We start from the raw sequence: 21114 nt of genomic DNA on the forward strand, positions 1-21114 counted from the left end.
TGGTAATAGAGAATGCTTTGAATCGGCCTCAAACCCAAATCACCGTTGTCCTCTTGAAACCGCCCCAAAGCCCCTCTATGTTTGAACATACCATCTAAAGAAGATATTGACATATTGAATGAAATAAAACAGGAAAAAATGTATTTTCTAAAATGTGTTCGCACGGTGTACAGACTTTACATGTCGGGCAGATTTGGGTTCAGAGGGTTTCTCTCTCTCTCTCTCTCTCTCACACACACACACACACACACACACACACCACAGTTGATTCTGCTAAGACTTTAATTTCTGAGGTATTCAGTGAATTTTAAAAGGTCCTTTATTGACCAACCATATCAAAGGTTGGTTGTTGTCCTTAGCAACAGCAGCTGATGAAAGCGTTTCACTACAGGTCATGTGTTCATACCAGTCAGCACATGGTGTTGTAAAGAGTTCACGTTTCAGTTTTCCACGAGTTCTTTAAGGACTTGAACTGTTTCAAATAATAACCGACAGTATAGAATATGCTCCACAGGGAAAGGCAACATGGTAAATCATTTCTTTAGAGCCTTTCAGTCTCCTGACTTCTCAAAGCTGGTTACGCTCCCATTCCAACATTCACACACTGATGGCAGCGGCTGCCATGCAAGGCTCCACCTGCTCACTGGGATGGAAACGAAGGCTCACACACACACACACACACTCGAAAAGGAAAGGAAATGTCACACACGATGACTTGCAACCACCACTAGTAAAAGACCTATTTATAATATGAACACCCATGATTGATGTCAAAATGATTGATTTATTGCTTGATGAATTACTATTGATTCAATTCAAAAGTTATTTAAAAAAGGGACACAGCAGCATTCTGGGTTAGACATGTAGAACGTCCAGAAATATTAGACCTCTTCCCCTCTCCATCTCAAACCCACAGAGCCAGCCCAGGTGCTGGAGTCCGCTAGTCTCCGGCCTTCCCTCAGCCTGCTTTAATGATTAAAGCTCAGTTTGCTGCTCCGGTTCAGGGTGAGTTACATGTCTGTGGGTCCGGTGGGTGCAGTGGTCCAGCTGTTCTCCATACCGCCCCACAGTGAGTCGACTATCTTTCTCTTTCTAGACACGAACACACACGTCTGGTTTGTAGAGACTTTTATTACAAAAGCAGGAATCAGTATTCTGATGCAACCATAGAAAAGGTTTCCACATCCAATGACGTGCTTGTTCAACAATAACTAAAGTCAGCTGGGCTGCTGCTGGTCACATGGTCCCGGTCATGTGGTTAGCTGCTGAGGGACTCTCTGAGCTGCTCGTACATCCGCTGGTCCTGTACAGGGAACACACAGGTGTTTTAGTTCTGATGTGCTTCCTGTTCACACTCACACTTTACACAAACCAGGAGGCGTAAACAGGAAGTGATGCACACTGACAGGTGACCTGTTGAGGGAAATCAAATTGCAGTGACTGATGGAGGTTTATGCAGCCTTTTAATTCTTGTGATGTGGAGATTTCAGTTCTTTGGTGGGACAACGTCACAGACGTCAGATGAAAAGAGCTAATGACACCAGAGGGCTATTTGTGCTACATTCATTCAAAAGGCAGGTTGTCTTTATGAGTGAGACACGTTCAACGACATCGTTTGGATACACATAGAGAGCTGTCGTCTTTGACCTTGTGAGGTGCATCCTTTTGGTTTTTACAATATTTCAGTAGTGAAAAAAAGTATTATTTAATTAAAAATAACACAGAGGAGTCGCCCCCTGATGGCCAGTTGAGAGAATTTAAAGCACTGAAGTGTTGGCTTCCCTCCTCAGAACCAGAGGCCGCTGCCTGGACACCGCTCATTTGTTCACCGATGCAAATAAAGTAACAGAAGCGTTGGTCGTGTAAAAACAACCCTCTTTGCCTACTTTGGATGATAATAAGAGGCCATGGACCAAAATACAACATCACGTCCAACTTGACCCCTTTGCTGTAGCTCAGAGTTTAGACCAAGCTGCTTTAATGTAGAAGAAAAAGAACACAAACCTGTTAACGGACGGACGGTCCAGATTTATAGATTCCTTGTTGTTCACAGATCCTTTCAGGGTTTACATGTCACACAGAAAACACAACACACTTCACACGTTCTTACCTTTTTGGACACGGATGGACGAACTTTCTTGAAGGCATCATCAAAGTTTTGTTTGCTCACTCTGATGTCAGCGACGGAGCCGGAGGAGAACGTGTGACCTGTGTGCAACAATGAGCGTAGCTGTAAGTCAATGAACGGGGCAGTCAGCTCTGTGTCTGACATCCTGTCAGTTTGCAGTTTCAGCAACCGAGGTTGCTGCGTGATCTATTCATAGTGAGCTTGTAACATTGTGCAGGAACATGGTTTCTAAAACTGTGGTAGTTGTTCCTTTATATGGTGTGCAGGTATGCAGAGGTAGTCACCAGCAGTAGAAGCTGGGGCATGCTGGGACTTCAGGTAGGACCTCAGGGCATTAAGAGACGCTTCCCTCACTAACGCAGTCAGGTCAGCTCCACTGGAAAACACACACACGAACACACACACACACATGTGGGAACATGTTAAAAGCTGGCACTATTAGCAATAATACCTGAAGGGTTGGACGGGAAGAAATACCTTATAAATATACTATTTACAGCAGCTTGAAGTGCATAACAACTACATGGCTGAGACGGCTCCTCCCACTTACAGCATGTGAACATTTGTAACTGTATGATAGGATCATAGTATCTAATCTGATTGCATGTATTGTTGCAGCGGTCCTGTCAAAGCCATGGTGGTGTGTTAGAATGTTTGCTGGTTATATGTCTTATGGAGTCAGTCTATTTATGACATGCTCTACTGTTGGCTGTTGCTGTTTGTATTTTTTATTATGTTTTTATTTTTCTAGTCATTTTGTGGTCAGTATAACATCTTGCCAAAGGACTAGAGTTGTAAATTAGCCTGCTGGCTAACACTGGTACATTTACAGAAACGTTGATCGATGTACTTTTCAATAAATAAATACATGAAATGTGGATCCAGAAGGTATGGGCCCTTTATCAGATGGAACCCTGTCCTACTACTAGTGGAGTGGTTGATGATGCTTTTCCTGTAAATGTTCCTTGTTAAGTATTTGAACATAGTGTACTTATGCCATATACACCTGAAAAGGAAAAAAGTAATTGTATGGAAATGTATATACAGGGTGGTTGTTGTTTCAGGCTAGAAGCAGGTCAAAGGGTGAACATGTTCAGGTACCTGAAGCAGTCACAGCCCTCGTTGAAGGCGATCTCTTGAAGACAGACGTCCTGCTCCAGCTGAGGTTTGGTCCCGCCCTACAAAACACCAACAGCTGTGCATTCATTGGTGCTCGGAAATCTGGTTAGCCTAGCTTAGCACGAAGCCCATCAAACAGCTGGGATGGATGGATTGGTTTTTCAGGGATCACCGTTTCAGAACTGACAACACAACAAGATGACTTGATGCTTGCAGTCAAATATCTAGCTATGGGATCAGGTGGACGACAAATAAACCCCCCACAGTGATAGGAGGTCTACACTAAAAGTATCTGAAATCATCACAGCCATGTTGAAAGATATATAATCCCAAACATGGGGATATATTCCACTGTAATAACCTCCTACGCTGTGTTTCATTTATACCTTCATACTGGTCTTTAAAACATATCGAACTAAACAGGAGACATGAGGGCTCCGTCTACTCTCTGGGATGTCTGGTTTAGACGTACCTTAGTAATGGTGAGCAGGATGGCATGGCGGTCTTCTGGAGGTGGCAGACCCACAAACAAGGTTTTATCTAGTCGACCTGGCCGTAGTATGGCAGGGTCGATGATATCTGGAGAGACGGACAGAAGACAGCGACAGTCGTCTATGGTGTAGAACAGCAAACGTACATTTTATATGACATTCATTCCAAGTTGAAGGTGGTTCCCAACCGAGACGTCGGGTTGTCACTAAGGGGCCACCACTGGAGAGGAATGAAGAGGAAGTGGAGTGTGTACCTGGTCTGTTGGTTGCAGCCATGATGAAGACCTGCCGCCGAGTCTCTAAGCCGTCCATCTCTGTGAGAAGCTGGTTGACCACCCGGACACTGGCTCCTGACTGACCAACACAATCAGTGTGAACACACGGCACAGGAGGGACAGTAGAGCCACGCAGAAGCCAATGACAGCTTAAAGCTCTACAGCATGGCTGGATGATGTGAACCATGGCACTCTGGGATTCCTTTGTTCAGTTGACAAGCCCCTCCCACTCACCTCGTGGCCAGAGCGGCGAGGACACAGAGCGTCTATCTCATCGAAGAAGATGACACAAGGAGCCGAGTTGCGTCCTCTCTGAAAGACCTGTCTGACCGCCCGCTCACTCTCTCCCACATACTGCAGACAGACACACTCAGCAGTTAGATTTAACAGCAGCCCTCTCTGGAACAACAGGACTTATTACTCCAACACTAGATTTTGTGTGAGGTCATAAACGATTGGTAGGAGAAAACGAGTTATTGATGCACGCTGACGTGATGCTAGCTATAAGCATGTTATGGTATTGTGGTATGTCAACTTAGTGTTGCCTTAAAAATCCCATAGTTATAGTAGGGATGTCAGTTTGGTTCATCTGGCTTAAAAAAAAACGTTTCTCTTTTCTTTTCCTCTGGAGCCTCCACACCACACTTTGAAGGGTTCTATCTAGAGATGTTCTGATCCCATTTTTCCCTGCCGATACCGATACTCGTGCTGTGGGTATCGGCCGATATCGTACCGATAACGATGCCAGTGTGTTTAAAAGAGAAAAAGATCATACTACGCCTGTATGACTGATATGATTATCATTGTGGTAAGGCTTGGCTCAGGTTAAACCCTTTGTAAAACATGAATGAATACAGCAAATGGAAGCCATTTATTTTTTTAAAACTGTGAAGTACTGCCAAACCACCGACATGATGCGCTAACATTAGCTCCTTTTAACAGGTATCAGTTGACCAATTCTTCTTTGCCCATCTAAAACAGCAGCTCCCGCCGGCAGCACAGCACAACTGTTTTAAAAGCGGCGAAGAAGAACTGTGTCTAAGCTAACGGAGCTAACCAGTAAATAAATTCCTATTTCTAATCAATTACATGGTATGGGATCGGCGCCTGGACTCTGATTGGCGTCTGTGCGTCCAGCTACGTTGCAGGAAGAAGCCGTGGGGGCTCAGCGCCACAAATCTCGCCGCGGTGCTTCCTGTCTGAACAGCTCAACAGACAGCCTTCCATGACCGGTCCAAAACATCCTTGTTAACCCTAATTAGGGATTTTATTTACACATACCGTCATATACCCTGGTGAAATGACGGTATGATAAAACAGACAGCACCCGAGCCTGCTGCTGGCAGAACAAACTGAAGGAGGGTTGGTTGGTGATCCAACATGCTGCTGCTCACTCACCATGTTAAGCAGCTCGGGACCCTTGACAGAGATGAAGTTGAGGCCTGACTCGTTGGCCACCGCCTGTAGGAGACAACACAGTAACAGACAGTGACACACGGTACGACAAGGACCAGCCTCACTGCCAGCTGTTGTTTACACTTCCATTTCTACGAGGAGAAATATCTGGCCCCACATGTTCCACAGTTCTGATTTTAGACAAAACATTGAACACATTTCTCAACCTGGAATGTTTCCCTCACTTCCGGATTGCAAATATTGACCTTCATTTGAAGATCTGATATCGATTCATAAAAGCCTTTAAATATTTGTCATTTCCTGTGCCCTCTTCGTGAACCAGAACATGACAGAAGCTTCTGTCAGGCCTGAAGGCAGATGATGAGGACGGAGGAGAGCTGGATGAAAGCAGCAAAGCCACACGCTAGATGTGGAACTCGAGGGGAAGGTTGTGGAAACACCACAAATCTGCGAGAGCATTGAACCAGACATCAGCCAGAAACGCCGTCCAATCAAACCTGACTGGAGACGTTCACAGGTGGAGGAAGACAACTGAGGCTGTAGCCGTGTTCATATGAAGGAGATACGGCCGTACAACGCTGTGACCACTTGTTCCTGTACTGGAACCAAGCCACGTGTTAGCCACTCGCTAACGTACCAGTGAAGAGGAGATCCCTAACATGTATGAGTGATGAAACATGGCGTTTAACTTGAGTGAAGTCAGCAGAGAGTCCTCTTAAGACGGGTAGCTGACTATCACCTCTCATCATGTGACCTGCTTCATAGTGGACTTGTTAACTATAGGGTCCATCTCTCTCTCAGCCCCTCCCCCTCTCCCAGCCCTAGCAGTGTTATTCAAGCAGATATGACATGAGGAGGACACTTCCATCTGAGTCCAGGGACAGTCAGTGAGCCCAGGTCTGGTCTCCATACAGGCACAATGGGACCAGAACCGGCCTCCTCACTATGACTTGTTGTTACACAAAGAATCGTTTCGGTTTGTGTACAAAATATAGGATTGATTTGGATTAAAAATCATGTGTACGCTGATAGACAATCACAGAATACTAGCCGATGCTAGGTTAAACATTTTAAACAGCACCTGTTGAAAGGTGTGACAGCGCTGTGTTGCTGGCTAACTATAAGCTAGGATTGTGTTGGTGTAGTGGGGAACCTTGGCCAGCAGGGTTTTCCCACATCCTGGAGGTCCAGCCAGCAGCACACCAGATGGAGCGCTGAGCCCCAGAGCTTTGAACTGCTCTGGAGAACGTACCGGAGCCTGCAGGACAGAGTCAAAGACAAAGAGAGGTTAAAGAGGTTGACACAACGTTCCTGTAAGATATTAACTACAATATTTCTAATAATAATCAGTGTTTCCCCTACCATTGTACAGGCCTGGCGGGGACGCCAGGCCAAGGAGACCTGCCGCCAGGCCAAAAAAAAATCGATATACCAAAAATAAGCCACCTATCGATTCATTCATAAATCAATAATCATTTACATTAGGAGCGCCTCCGCGCAGCACAGCAGACTTGCTCCGCAAGACGCGCGGCTATGGCAAGCCGTTTTAACATTTAATAGCTAGACTGAATATGTATTGTAGATATCTGTAATTCAATTCTTCCTAGTCATAAAGAACATTTCAGATATCCACAATGGCATTCTTCCTATCCACAATTGTCATTTCAGATATCCACAATGGCATTCTTCCTAGGACAAATGACGTCACTTTTGCCATTCATGTGTATTGGGCTTTCAGTTTCAGATATCCACAATTACATTCTGGATATCTAGAATGAACATTCTGGATATCTGCAATTGAATTCTTACTAGGAGAAACTCCCATTTCAGATATCTTCAATCCAATTGTTACTAGTCATAATTTTCATTTCAGATATCCAAAATGAAAAATTATTCCAGATATCCAGAATGTAATTTTGAATATCCAAAAATACATTGTGACTAGTACAAATGTCATTATGGATATCCACAATTCGTATTATGACTAGTAGAAATGTAGTTTCAGATATCTACAATTAGAATTATGACTAGGAACAATACAATTGCAGATATCCATAAATGTATTGTGGATATCTGTTGACAGGTAGACAGGACGGCATTTTAATTTTTTTTAAATTATGACTAGTAACAATTGGATTGAAGATATCTGAAATGGGAGTTTCTCCTAGTAAGAATTCAATTGCAGATATCCAGAATGTTCATTCTAGATATCTAGAATGTAATTGTGGATATCTGAAACTGAAAGCCCAATACACATGAATGGCAAAAGTGACGTCATTTGTCCTAGGAAGAATGCCATTGTGGATATCTGAAATGACAATTGTGGATAGGAAGAATGTCATTGTTGATATCTGAAATGTTCTTTTTGACTAGGAAGAATTGAATTACAGATATCTGCTATACATATCCAGTCTAGCTATTAAATGATAAAACGGCCACTTATACTTTTTAAGGATTTTTAGATATCTTAAATTTAATTTTGACTAGTACAATCAAAGTTGTAGATATCTTAAAATATCATTTTTACTAGTAAGAATGTATTGTGGATATCTTTAATTACCATTTCTCCTAGTCCAAATTACATTTTGACTAGGAGAAATGCTATTATGGATATCTAAAATATAATTACAGATAGGAGTGTGGTTCGATTAAATGTTAAAACGGCTTGCCATACGCGGCTGCAACAATCCTCGCCGCGCGCTCCCGCTACGTTCTTCTTCGTGTAGGCCTACTTTACGGGCTTGATGTTGTTCTGATGCCGTTCCGCCTCGTTAAACCACCACGATGTCGCTTTCTACTTTGAAAACACGGAACGTTGACACTGTATTTTAATAAGCTGTTGCACTCTTCAGACTTGTGGTGTGAGCGGAACCGGACCGTTACCCGACCAGTACATTTATAATTTATTTATTTATTAGATGGATCCCCATTAGCTGCCGCCTTGGCGACCACTAATCTTCCTGGGGTCCATAATATTTATTCTATTACATTACATTATTATTTATTTTTACATAATAAAAATGCCGCTGTGTGTCTCCGTCCAAAATCCGCTTTCCTCGCGCTGCCTGCTCGCACAGATCCGCTCGTGCACACATTCGCTGATGCAGGTCGAGTGTTGTCGAGAAATAAATGTAGAGACGGCGCTCCTTAAAAACAACATCACGCCATGTGTGTGTAGTATTAGGACGTGATGACGTATGGGGGGGGGGCAAACGATTGATAAGATGTGGAACTTTGAGTTAACTGCTGTTGAGTAAACCTATAACTTATATTTTACTTGATAAAATAAGACAATATATGCACTCATATATCGTTATAGTGTTTTACAGTATCTGTAGCTATTAATGTGATGCTCCTCATTTTCCAGACATATTTTTCCGGCCCCTAATTTTGGATCATTTCCATCAACCGGCACCTTAATAAGTCCCTCTCTCCTTTAATCCTTGAAAACCTTGAATACACTCTGGTTAATCCAACTGCACCAATACACCATCCCACACGTCTCGCCTGTATAGGGTTTTTTTGGTGGGTACCACCGGGCCTGAAAAAATTCTAGGGGAAACACTGAATAATGGTACAAATGAAGCTCCAAAGCTGTCCTGTATTTTTGAATGAGGATCTATTTTTTCTCTTCTCTGCCATGAGAGTGAGCGACAGTTCTTTAAATGAACCATATTTATGATTTATGATAATTGGAAGTCACCATGTGTGGTTTTTTTATTATCATGATCCGTGATCAAATCCCATATTGTCCCATCACTACTTCCCAGTGTGGAGCTGGATGTTAAACCCGTGTTTACCAGTATGGCCATGGTGAGGTCCTCTCTGATGTCCTGCAGGGCTCCCACGTCCTCCCAGGTGACGTCGGGCACCGTAGCGAAGCCCTCCCTCTTGGCTGAAGGCTGAACGCTGGCCAGGGAGGCCTGGAAGTCCGACATGAGGATGGACATGGCAGCCAGCTCTTCCTCTGAGAGCGTCCCGCTTTGCTTCAGCAAATGCAGCAGGTGCCACAGATCCCCCTGCTCAACATCATCATCACAAACGGATAAAAGACAGTGTCATTTAAAGGCTCCACCACCAACTGGAAACAGCTAACACTCTAACTGACCTAACACGGCATGGTTAGACACATGGGTCACGGTTCATTACTGTTACACCACTGAGACGTGTTATAATAATAACTAGCAGGCTTCACAGAAACTCAAAGCCAAGAATTAAGAGAGGCTGGAATGTGTGAACCCAGACCACCTGAACCTCCGGCCACGTCTGTCATCAGGCGACGTCATGAAAATATGAGGAGTACGACAATTTCTATTCTTCAAAATATATAAATTCAAGCACTTTCAATGACCATTGTCTATTAAGATCCATTATAAAAACGTTTAAAAACCTTGTTTGTCATGTAATGTTTGGACTACATGACCATGTCTGATCAAACAGCAGCTTCAACCCCTCAATCCTATATGGGAATATGTCTAGATTATTTATCTAGACATATTCTTCATTTTGGGGTTTTCATTATTTCGTTATTGTTACCAAAAATGTTGCAGAGCAAACAAAAAAAATGAATACACAATTTCACTTCAGTGCTTGAATAACCAATTGTCTTCTCTAATCACATTATACGAGTACAACTTATCTACAGATTCATTTTCTATCTTTCATCAACATCATATCCATCCATCTTCAACTGCTTGAACCGCTCCTATCTGTCTTTGGACTGTGGGAGGACGCTGGAGAACCCGAGAACAGTGCTACCCACTACACCACCGTGCAGCCCAACATTATATCCAGGTTTTTTTAAATGTCACTCATCCTCTCAAAAGTTTAATTAAAGCCTCGTCTATATTCTTAAAAAGAAGATTTCAAAGCTGCCTTTGACAGCTAATGAAATGCAACATTGATTAAATACATCCAGTCTGAGGCCACAGCTGAGAAATGTAGGACATCACCAGAATATGGATCGATGACTTTCATTGAAAACAACAAAGCAATGTGTTCCACAGAACTGTACGTCCATGGATCTCTCATGGCTTTGATTTCCATAATGACAGTAAATGGAAACAAACAGCTTCCTGGAAGGAAGACAAATTCATAACATGCAAACACAGGCATTAAAGTCGAGCTTTGAAACAAATGAGATGGAGTCTGTCCGGCCATCTTCAATGACGTGGTGCTGGATAAATATATTGAAAAAAGATTTTATAGAGAAAAAAATACACACAAAAAACAGCAGGAACTCCTGAATTATCATCTGGTTTAATGTGTCTGATTGTTAACTAATGAATCTTTTTGAACATTTTTCTGAATGTGTTGAGCCCCTCCTACCTGCGGGTGGTGCTGTGGCGACTCTTCCTGAGCTGGTGGGACGATGTCGGGTGTCTGCTGCTCTTTGACTTCTCCGTCCGTCTGGCCGGCCTCTCCGTCCGTCTGGCCGACCTCTCCGTCCGTCTGGCCGGCCTCCGTCTGAACTCCCGTTAACAGCTCTTCCGTCAAGCTCTGGCTTCGGCTCGGCCCTCTAATTTGCAGCAGGACCCTGTTGACAGCGCTCATGGCAGCTTCGCGACACAGAGCCATGAGGTCTGCACCCACGTAGCCTGGGGTGAGCCGGGCCAGCTGCTGGTAGTCAAAGTCCTCCGGCAGCTTCAGCTTTCGACACAATGTCTTTAGGATCCTGAAGACACACATGCCTCATTCAGAACGATTTAAAAATATCCCCGTGTTCACTTCATAGAAGGACAAATCTGTTGGAAACATCATCAGATGAAAAGTCCATCATCAACCGCTTATCCTGTAGAGACAGACAGGTAACCAGTCTATCACAGGTAGACATGTAGAGACAGACAGGTAACCAGTCTATCAAGGGCCGACATGTAGAGACAGACAGGTAACAGTCTATCACAGGGCTGACATGTAGAGACAGACAGGTAACCAGTCTATCACAGGGCTGACATGTAGAGACAGACAGGTAACCGGTCTATCACAGGTAGACATGTAGAGACAGACAGGTAACAGTCTATCACAGGGCTGACATGTAGAGACAGACAGGTAACCAGTCTATCACAGGGCTGACATGTAGAGACAGACAGGTAACCAGTCTATCACAGGTAGACATGTAGAGACAGACAGGTAACCAGTCTATCAAGGGCCGACATGTAGAGACAGACAGGTAACCAGTCTATCACAGGGCTGACATGTAGAGACAGACAGGTAACCAGTCTATCACAGGTAGACATGTAGAGACAGACAGGTAACCAGTCTATCACAGGTAGACATGTAGAGACAGACAGGTAACCAGTCTATCACAGGTAGACATGTAGAGACAGACAGGTAACCAGTCTATCACAGGTAGACATGTAGAGACAGACAGGTAACCAGTCTATCACAGGGCTGACATGTAGAGACAGACAGGTAACCAGTCTATCACAGGTAGACATGTAGAGACAGACAGGTAACCAGTCTATCAAGGGCCGACATGTAGAGACAGACAGGTAACCAGTCTATCACAGGGCTGACATGTAGAGACAGACAGGTAACCAGTCTATCACAGGGCTGACATGTAGAGACAGACAGGTAACCAGTCTATCACAGGGCCGACATATAGAGACAGACAGGTAACCAGTCTATCACAGGGCTGACATGTAGAGACAGACAGGTAACCAGTCTATCACAGGGCCGACATGTAGAGACAGACAGGTAACCAGTCTATCACAGGGCTGACATGTAGAGACAGACAGGATAACCAGTCTATCACAGGGAGACATGTAGAGACAGACAGGTAACCAGTCTATCACAGGGAGACATGTAGAGACAGACAGGTAACCAGTCTATCACAGGGCTGACATGTAGAGACAGACAGGTAACCAGTCTATCACAGGGAGACATGTAGAGACAGACAGGTAACCAGTCTATCACAGGGCCGACATATAGAGACAGACAGGTAACCAGTCTATCACAGGGCTGACATGTAGAGACAGACAGGTAACCAGTCTATCACAGGGCCGACATGTAGAGACAGACAGGTAACCAGACTATCACAGGGAGACATGTAGAGACAGACAGGTAACCAGTCTATCAGCGTGGTCCAGCAGCTGGGATCTCAACAACTAATGAGTAGATTGCCATGAATGTGTTTTGGGATATTTATGTTCTCCATTGATGAATCTTAAAGAATCTTACAGTGACCTCCTGACCTTTTCTGTTAATGCCATCATCTTCCATAAAAGTCAAAGAGATTAACTGCAGATTACCGACATTTCCTGATGATGATGAACTTTCCTGTCCCAGTAGGCTACTTTTTGGAGTAGTCGATACTAAAATGCAGCACATGTGATTGACAAAGTAGATCCTCATGCCTCTATAATCATGTTTGGCTGACCTGAGACGAGCTGCTTCATCAGGGATTCCCAGACAGATCTCTCTGTCGAAGCGCCCGGCCCTGCGGAGGGCGGGGTCCAGGGAGTCTGGTCTGTTGGTGGCACCGATGACCATCACCTGAGCTGTCACTGTTGGACTGTTTAAGTCTGTTAGGAGGCAAAGCAGCAGGAAAATGTCATTTCACCCTGGAAGTCACATAACTACTCACACTCACTTCACCTTTTGCTCAATATGATAAAAAAACAAAAACAGACGTGTTCTGATCATTTGGTTAAGAAAGATTCAACCAACATTGGAAGAATGACAGAGGAAGGCGTGTCATGTTATGCTGTTCTCACACCAAACGGTTAGTGACACGACATTCACATCATTCATCAGAATAGAAATATTTCAACTAAAGTGAGAAATTTGCGTGATTCTGTGACGCAAAAGTCTATCAGCGTCGAGATTTGCCTCCTGTCCTCCTCAGTGAATCAGACATGCAGGAAACAAATGTCTCCTGTGTCTGTGGTCCCCCAGTGGTCTAGATAGTAGTTCACATTAGTCCAGAGACCAGTCACCAAACTATGTGGAGAAACCAGAGACTGTCTGTGGTCCCCCAGAGGTCTAGATAGTAGTTCACATTAGTCCAGAGACCAGACCAAACTATGTGGAGAAACCAGAGACTGTCTGTGGTCCAAACAACAAGGTCTCTGCTGTATTTATGTCTAGATGACCTTATTTGGAGTGTTGATGGAGCAGCAGCAATGTTAGCATAGCCTAGCACCCATTAACCAGACTCCATTCAGAAAACAAGCATTTTAAAAGTAGTTAGCTTGACTTGACTTTTTACTGATCACCATCATTATGGAGCTATTTCAGCATCCTCCTTATCCGTTTATTGATATTAAAACATAACTAGATATTTTTATTTTGGGTTCATCCAGCTGTGGTAAACCAGCTGATGTGTATCAAACTAGATCCAGTGGATCCAGCTTGGTGATCCACCGAGCACATCTGGATGATGTCATGAACTCTGACAGGATGGTGTTTGGTTTCCTGGTGGATCTGGGACTTCAACATGTACTAAGCAGCACTAGTGTTGATTTCAGCCGTGATGGGTGAAACCTGGCTGGTGTCAGTATGGAGAGAAGCCCCGCCCCCTCTTCTAGCACTGGTTAACGGGATAAACACAAATGATCCTACGTGTGAACACAGCATTCCACTTCAGGGAAGTCAGGTCAAGCTCCTGTCTACTGGTCTGCCATGACTCAACATTGTACTATTTGGTGCATTAATATGACCTCTGCTGATTGGTCAATATCAGGTGGCAGATATACCACCTAAACTTGTGACGGTCAGCATGTTAATCCTCAGGGGACTGTGTCACTATATCTTACCATCCATGCACGTTAGAAGCTGGGCCACGATCCTCCTCTCCATGTCTTTAGAAGCCACTTCTCTCTTCGGGGTGATGGCGTCTATCTCGTCTATGAACAGAATACATGGGGCAGAGTTCTGCAGGAACCGAGAACCAATGTTATTTTGGGAGAGAGACATGCTATACAGCATAATTCTATCAAAAAAACAGTTCTACTGTATCAGATAAGAAAACTACTTACCAGAGCCTGATCAAACAGCTCTCTGAGCTTCTGCTCAGACTCCCCGGACACTCCAGATACCAGTTCTGGAGAAGACACCTTCAACATGGGCAGCTGCAGCTCCTAAACACAAAACCATCACGTCCTTTATTTAACAAGCAGTAGTCAGAAGCAGTGTAGGTAGCCGTTTTAGTGCTTACTGCTTTGGCCAAACCTGTTTTTATAATACAGAACTCTTTACATGAAGCAAACCAAAATCTGAAATGAAAAGGATTAAACCTCAGTTGTAAAGGCTAGCAAAAAAAAAAAAAAACGACATATTACAAAACCTTAACAATAAAGTAGACAGAAGGCTTGGGCAGTATTATAGTTCACCAGCGTATTAAGAAATCCTGACGGGATGACTGTCATGGATACAGATTAAGTTATCTCTATGATGCTGTATTGATGCGATGTGTTGTAGTGACCAGTAGACGCCATTAGAGGTCAGTGTCTCTATAATATAGTGCAGCTGAGCTCAGAAAGATGGAAACTTAATGCTTTGTGTTGTAAATGTCTGACGTTTATTGATGCATTTTGATCTTTTTGAGTGCAGCAACCAATCAGCTGATATTCATCCTAATAGTTTGATCGGTGATCCTCTAATTCTGATCAGAAGGGCCGATCAGATGACTCATCGATTCTGAACTAAAACCTTTTCAATACTCGTTTGTCTGCTTTCTCACCTGCTCTTTAATTCGCTCTGAGCGTCTTAATAGCGAGCTGCGTGACGGCGCCACAGAGATCTCCATGGTGTGTTAAGATTATCTGACTGTGATGCAATAATAACTATTTGTTTCTTAACAAAATACAAAGTGATTCCAGTATGTTTTAGTGGCATTTTAAAGAGTATAATGCCATTTCTAACCGCATGAGCTGAGGGGAAGAGCTATTCCTCCCCACACCCACAGGTGTATTCCCCACTACTCACCCCAGCCACAGCCTGGGCCAGCAGGGTCTTTCCACAGCCAGGAGGCCCGTGGAGGAGGAAGCCCCTCGGAGGAACCATTCCCAGCTGCTGGTACACTTCTGGGTGACGCATGTGGATCAGCAGCTTGCACACCTCCTGCACAATGTCAAAATAAAAACGTGATTGTAAGTGAAATCTACAATACAGGATCTGAAAGTTCAAAATGTGTGAACTGCAGCCATCCACGTTTTACACTAGAAGAGGATTTGGCAGCAACCAAGAAGCTAGAACGGTTGGAGTTACTAACTGTTAACGTCTCTTCATTTCCTCCCACGTCTTCAAACTTCAGAGTTGGATACTGCAGCTCTACTGACTTTGATTTGGCTGAGAAACACAGAAGAAACACTTGGAATGCAAACAGTGGCATGTCAGTCATCACCGTGGTCACTTGGTAGAAATATCTGTCGTGTTTGCCAGACAATCAATCATTTCAACAATACACAAATAAACATTGAACGATAAACAAATGATGAAGAATCTAAACTTTACAGCTAAGACTGTCAAACCAGACCTGCTGGTACCTTTCTTATTCAGGGGGCGGGACTCTGTGACTTCAGTGGAGGTCTTCGTCCTTTTTTTGGACCTTTTGGAAGATTTCTGCGGCTCCAGCATGGACACATCCGTCTGCTGGTCCCATTCATGACAGCACCAGAACAAGCAATTTTTATTTATCTTATTATTGATTGGTTTGTTAAGTCAGAATTCAATCATCCATCAGCATCTTAACTGTGTCATTAAGTACACGGACATGCCCTGCACTGGAACATACGTTTGTTGCTGTATTGGTTGGCTCCTCTTCACACAGGTCGATGAAGATCTTGCTCTTGTCCGGGTCTCTGCCTCGATCAATGAACCAGCCTCCTGTGGAAACCAGCGTCCCTGCACCGGGAGGGAGGCCGGCTGTGCTGGCTGGGCAGCTGGCAGCAGGCTGATCTCTCCTGGGTGAGCCGGTGCTGGAGTCGGGGTTCCCCTTCCGGTACAGAGATGTGAGAGAGCTGTTCATGAGGTTGACGGGCTGTGGACGACAAAAATAAGCAACAAGTAAGATCTCAGTGTCAAACGGGAAATATTAAACTATCGTACCAAAGGCTTAAAACGACGTGGAGGTAAGCCCCGCCTCCTCTCTGTGGAAATTTGCTTCATGTTTGGTGTGGACACAGCATTGCACATGTGACCACACTTGAGTTCAGTACGGAGCACTCTCGCTAGTCACACAAACCGGGCTTTGGGGCTCAAACGTGATTGGGGACAGTACAGAATGCAGAACAACTTATTGAAGTGTAGATCTCTTAGATCACAACCAACATGTCAGTAAAGGCAGCTCTCCCTGAACAGATTTTCTGCAGTTCTCAAATTTTCAATCTTCCTAAAATATAATACAAGCTTCATCAAAAGCAGATAACATATATGCATGACCACCGGTTGGAATTTCTTGCCACTCAAATGTAAATGATTTTGGATAACAAGTGCACGCGATTCTACAAAATATGTAAAGCAACACAATAATTGAAATGTCCATAACTCAGTAGGCATGATTCTCACACACTTTGTTTTCACAAATCAGCCCATCAGCTTGACGTTCTATTATAATGTGTAGTTTAACATCCCTGTAGGGTGATAGAAGTCATAAGATTTGCTTGAATTCCTCAGATTTAACCTGCATTTAGTTTCTTACAGTGTTTTCCAGAATGGGGTCATCACTGTCAGAGGACTCGTGTGAGCTGCTGCTGTCATCACTGTCGACACACATTGGTCTGGCATTAGTTGCACATTTAAAAAGAGTAGATGAGAAAAACAGGAATGGGGAGAGACAAAGCAGGAAGCGGCGTGTGTCTGTTACCCGGTGTCGTTGTGCTTGGCCCTCTTAGCCAAGTGTTTGCTCTCCAGATCGTTCATCCCAGACTCCTTCATGATCGCGTCATACACTAGATGGAAAAGACTCATCACAACTCCACACAGTTTCCTGAAGAAGAGATCGATGACGAACACTGAAAGTACATCTTATTTTACTTCTCTTACCTTTGTCTACTTGAATCCTGAAAGCTGTCTTGTTTCTCCGGCCATAATCCATCCTAAAGATACAATATCAGGCAAACACTTCATCACTTTGAACTTGCATTACACACACACACGCGCACACACACACACGCACGCACGCACGCGCACACACACACACACACACACACACTTAATAAACAAATATCATTATAAGATAAGACACACATGATTATCAATCCTAAGTTCTCTCTACATAAATAAAGGATAAATACATTTAAAATCTATATAATGTTTTTGCAGCATGTATTTTTTTGGACAGCTTTTTATGATTATCCTGATTGTGGAAATTCAACACCATCTATTTATTTTGTTGAAATAAATCCTATATGGTCCCTCCCTACATACAGGTGTTTATTGTTATTTACATATTCCATATGTGCACGGATGACGTTAAAGTTAGTCTCTTCAGAGCCTACTGTACTCCTCTTTACACAGCTCATCTCTGGTCAAAAAATAGCCTAATAACTGCACTCACTAACACTAAACAGAGTGATACAAGGTACGCATCTGGACTGTGGAAACACTGGAACAGTTGCTTGCATGTATATTAATGTGTTGACCTGTTTTTGTATTTTTATGTATTTATTTGTATTGTATGTATTTTATATGGAACTTCTGAGTCTGTAATAAAGTATTCATTCATTCATATTACTATTATTATTATTATGTGTTCAGTCCTCTATGCTCGACTTTGAGTCACACACTTGCCTGTACACCTTCTGCAGCTCCAGGGCCATGGCCGACACGTCCACATATTCACTGCTGCAGCTCGTCATGTACTGAAAACACAGGTCAACATCAGCGGGGCCGAGATGACCAACACTTTATGATGTCCTCTGATGGCAGGACAGACACCATACGTCCCATCACACACACACTGATCTTTGGGTGGCAAGTGGAGGAATCATAAGCCCCAACCTTGAGTTGGGAGGTTTTGTTGCCTGAACCTAACTGGCATAATGTCGTCTCTCGACTGACATGAACGATACTTCCAACTGAAATACATGAGTTTGAAAAAAGTGCTGAGTGGGCCAAAAATGTACATGAATCAGTAGATTTTAATCTCATGCTTATTTTGTGAAGTGCTGTGAGACTGTGTTGTCATTCATTTATTTCTTGCTGGTATTACTTCCTATTATATCCTGCTTGGAGGATGACTGATGAAAGGTAAAGTTGCCAAATGTCTGTATTCTTCATATCTTGATTCAACATTATTTTTGTATTTTGTGTAGGGTGTGCTATAGTAATGTTGTACAGGACAGTTTACTAGTGGACTAGTAAAGTCCTTGGCTTTTTTACTGAATGGTGAGATTACATCTAGGCCTAATAGCTACATGATTCTGACCTGCTCCACTCTCTGTTTGAGCCGGCCGTCCAGACAGGCACCACTTCTGTTCTTCATGTCTGGGTTTCCTGGAGCCTGCAGCAGGACGGACATTCACAACAAGAATACAATGGGAGCTGGAATTGTAACACTGACTGCTGGGGCACAGCTACAAAGGGTTTGATAGCAGACCACTGTATACTACAACCGGTGTAACTAAGGGAACCAAACACAACTGCACAACAGCTGAGTGGTGTTTGTTGTTACCGCATAATTAGGTTCTCTTCTATCTAGCATGAGAAGACGTTTACTGTTATCATTCATGCAGTTTCAGGGTCAATATGCTGGACGGCCAATGTAGGAGACCGACTCCATTATCAATAGATCTGCTGTCATCTGTTATCAATGCTAAGAGTTAGCTTTGGCTACTGTAAAACACAAGGAAAGTCATTAGCACGCAAACGAAATGTCACGAGTGTGACCGACTAACTTCCCGGTAACGTTCAAATGTTCAGATGTGAAGAAACAACGAAGTGAAGTACGTTCACGTCTAACGTTTGTGGCATATTGAGACGCTGCTGTGACGAACAGGACTCACTCCGACGCCGCTAGCTTAAGTCACACAAACACGGTTTATTTACCTCAACAACGTGTCCACCACGCCACCGACGCTCCCGTTAAACCGGTTGTAAGCAGCGTTCACGCACTGCACATGGACGGTCGCGGAATCAGGGGCGGGCAGCGCGACCCGTGACGACACAGCGCTGGCCCCGGAAGCGAACTTTTCTTCTTCTGTGGTGGCAAACAGTGCATTGGTGCATTACCGCCCCAACTAGTACGGAGTGTGAAACACAATAGACTCGTTGGAGATGAGCTGCTCTTTTTTTATTTAACAATTTAGCAATGACATAATGTACAATATACTAAAATATTAAAACAAACAAATATAATACATACATAAATACATTAAAGAGAGGATTTCGTTCTGATGTCTCTATGGTTTGCAAAATTTGAAAAAATGGTTTTCATTATGTTTTTAAATTGGTGGATGTTTGAATTCTACCTGCTCCATTTGGAACTATGAATATATAATAATAATAATAATAATAATAATAATAATAATAATAATAATAATAATAATCTATCAAGTTTCAATACGGCCTTCGCCCAACTCGCTCAGGGCCTAACAATCTTAACACAAACCAACAAATTGACAGATGAAATCATTCACATAAACCAGAAACTCAATGAAGTGATATTGCTCTGTGTTTTTATAGCCAACCCTACATGAAACATCACGGTAACAACCCACAGGGCAAAGGTGCGTTTTTTTGGCTTTTATTAGCTCCACCCATTTGTAAGTCGGCCATTTTGAATTTTGTGCATTTTTCATGTGTTTTACACAAAGTTTTTTAAATTCCTCCTAGACGGGTTTATCGGATTAGTTTGGAATGTGGTACAACAACCCTGTATCTAGTCCTAGAGAATTCACCGGATCCACCTCATATTTGGTCAGCACAATCTCAAAATCGATTTGCATGATTTGCCAAGACACAGTAAGCCGTTGCTACTTGACTTTAGATTTTCCAAACTGCCCTGTTTTATGGGCTGGATGTCAATACAGGCCTGAAGGATTCCAAACAGCCATATTGTCATAGATGTACATGAAATGTACATGGTGTGGTCTACACATGATATCCAGCAACATTGTGCATACTTAGTTGTGTGTGTGTGTGTGTGTGTGTGTGTGTGTGTGTGTGTGTGTGTGTGTGTGTGTGTGTGTGTCTGTGTGTGTGTTCACTAATGCCACACATAATATTTATTCATTTATATTTATAATTGATATTAATTATAATAATACTAATACATTATTAACTCATTATAATATAATTATCAATCAATATTATTACTTATGATTGTAAAATAATAATAATAATAATAATAATAATAATAATAATAATAATAATAATAATAATAATAATAATAATAAAGGTCAATGGAAGTGGTACAACATTTGCAATATGTGAATTCAGATAAAGATAAATAAAGATAGAGAGCTTTAATTGGCGGGATTGCCATCGCCTCAAACACTACGGAGAGAAACCTTGGAGTTATCTGTGATCTGTCCTTTAACTCAAACATTAAACAAACTACAAGGACTGGATTTGCTGGAGCTGCTTTTATTCTGACAGTCTGTCATGTTACCAACTCACTCACTCACTCACTCACTCACTCACTCACTCACTCACTCACACAGTAGCTTTTATTCTGACAGTCTGTCATGTTACCAACTAACTCACTCACTCACTCACTCGCTTTTATTCTGACAGTCTGTCA

At 43.0% G+C, this 21114-nt stretch overlaps 1 protein-coding gene across 3 annotated transcripts; it reads right to left on the reverse strand.

The window, feature by feature from the left end:
* Window positions 1-1093: 1093 nt before the first annotated feature.
* On the reverse strand, window positions 1094-19558 carry nvl (nuclear VCP like). Of its 3 annotated transcripts, none has more exons than XM_084021904.1 (24): window positions 19419-19558; window positions 18799-18873; window positions 18162-18232; window positions 17415-17467; window positions 17236-17320; window positions 17071-17131; window positions 16165-16410; window positions 15917-16019; window positions 15643-15719; window positions 15357-15491; window positions 14408-14509; window positions 14186-14303; window positions 12808-12952; window positions 10758-11103; window positions 9230-9451; window positions 6583-6687; window positions 5412-5474; window positions 4248-4367; window positions 3993-4092; window positions 3720-3826; window positions 3230-3306; window positions 2413-2504; window positions 2111-2208; window positions 1094-1303 (listed from the first exon to the last, which is right to left on the reverse strand). In XM_084021904.1, exons 2-24 carry the CDS (start codon window positions 18853-18855, stop codon window positions 1259-1261), a joined length of 2628 nt encoding a protein of 875 aa, XP_083878030.1. In that variant the 5' UTR covers window positions 18856-18873; window positions 19419-19558; the 3' UTR covers window positions 1094-1258. The 3 variants fall into 3 exon arrangements, with proteins under 3 accessions (XP_083878030.1, XP_083878029.1, XP_083878028.1); XM_084021903.1 differs by having other exon boundaries at window positions 9230-9448; window positions 15917-16022; XM_084021902.1 differs by having other exon boundaries at window positions 15917-16022.
* Window positions 19559-21114: the final 1556 nt, after the last annotated feature.

This window comes from Eutrigla gurnardus, assembly GCF_963514095.1.
Source record: "Eutrigla gurnardus genome assembly, chromosome: 11".
Classification (NCBI taxonomy): domain Eukaryota; kingdom Metazoa; phylum Chordata; class Actinopteri; order Perciformes; family Triglidae; genus Eutrigla; species Eutrigla gurnardus.

Coding starts and splice junctions, on each gene's coding strand:
- nvl (XM_084021902.1), bottom strand. CDS start 18,855: ATGAAGAACAGAAGTGGTGCCTGTCTGGACGGCCGGCTCAAACAGAGA. Junction 16,411..17,070: donor ACCCCATTCTGGAAAACACT/GTAAGAAACTAA, acceptor TGTCGTCCACAG/CCCGTCAACCTCATGAACAG. Junction 4,093..4,247: donor CTCGCCGCTCTGGCCACGAG/GTGAGTGGGAGG, acceptor TGTGTTGGTCAG/TCAGGAGCCAGTGTCCGGGT.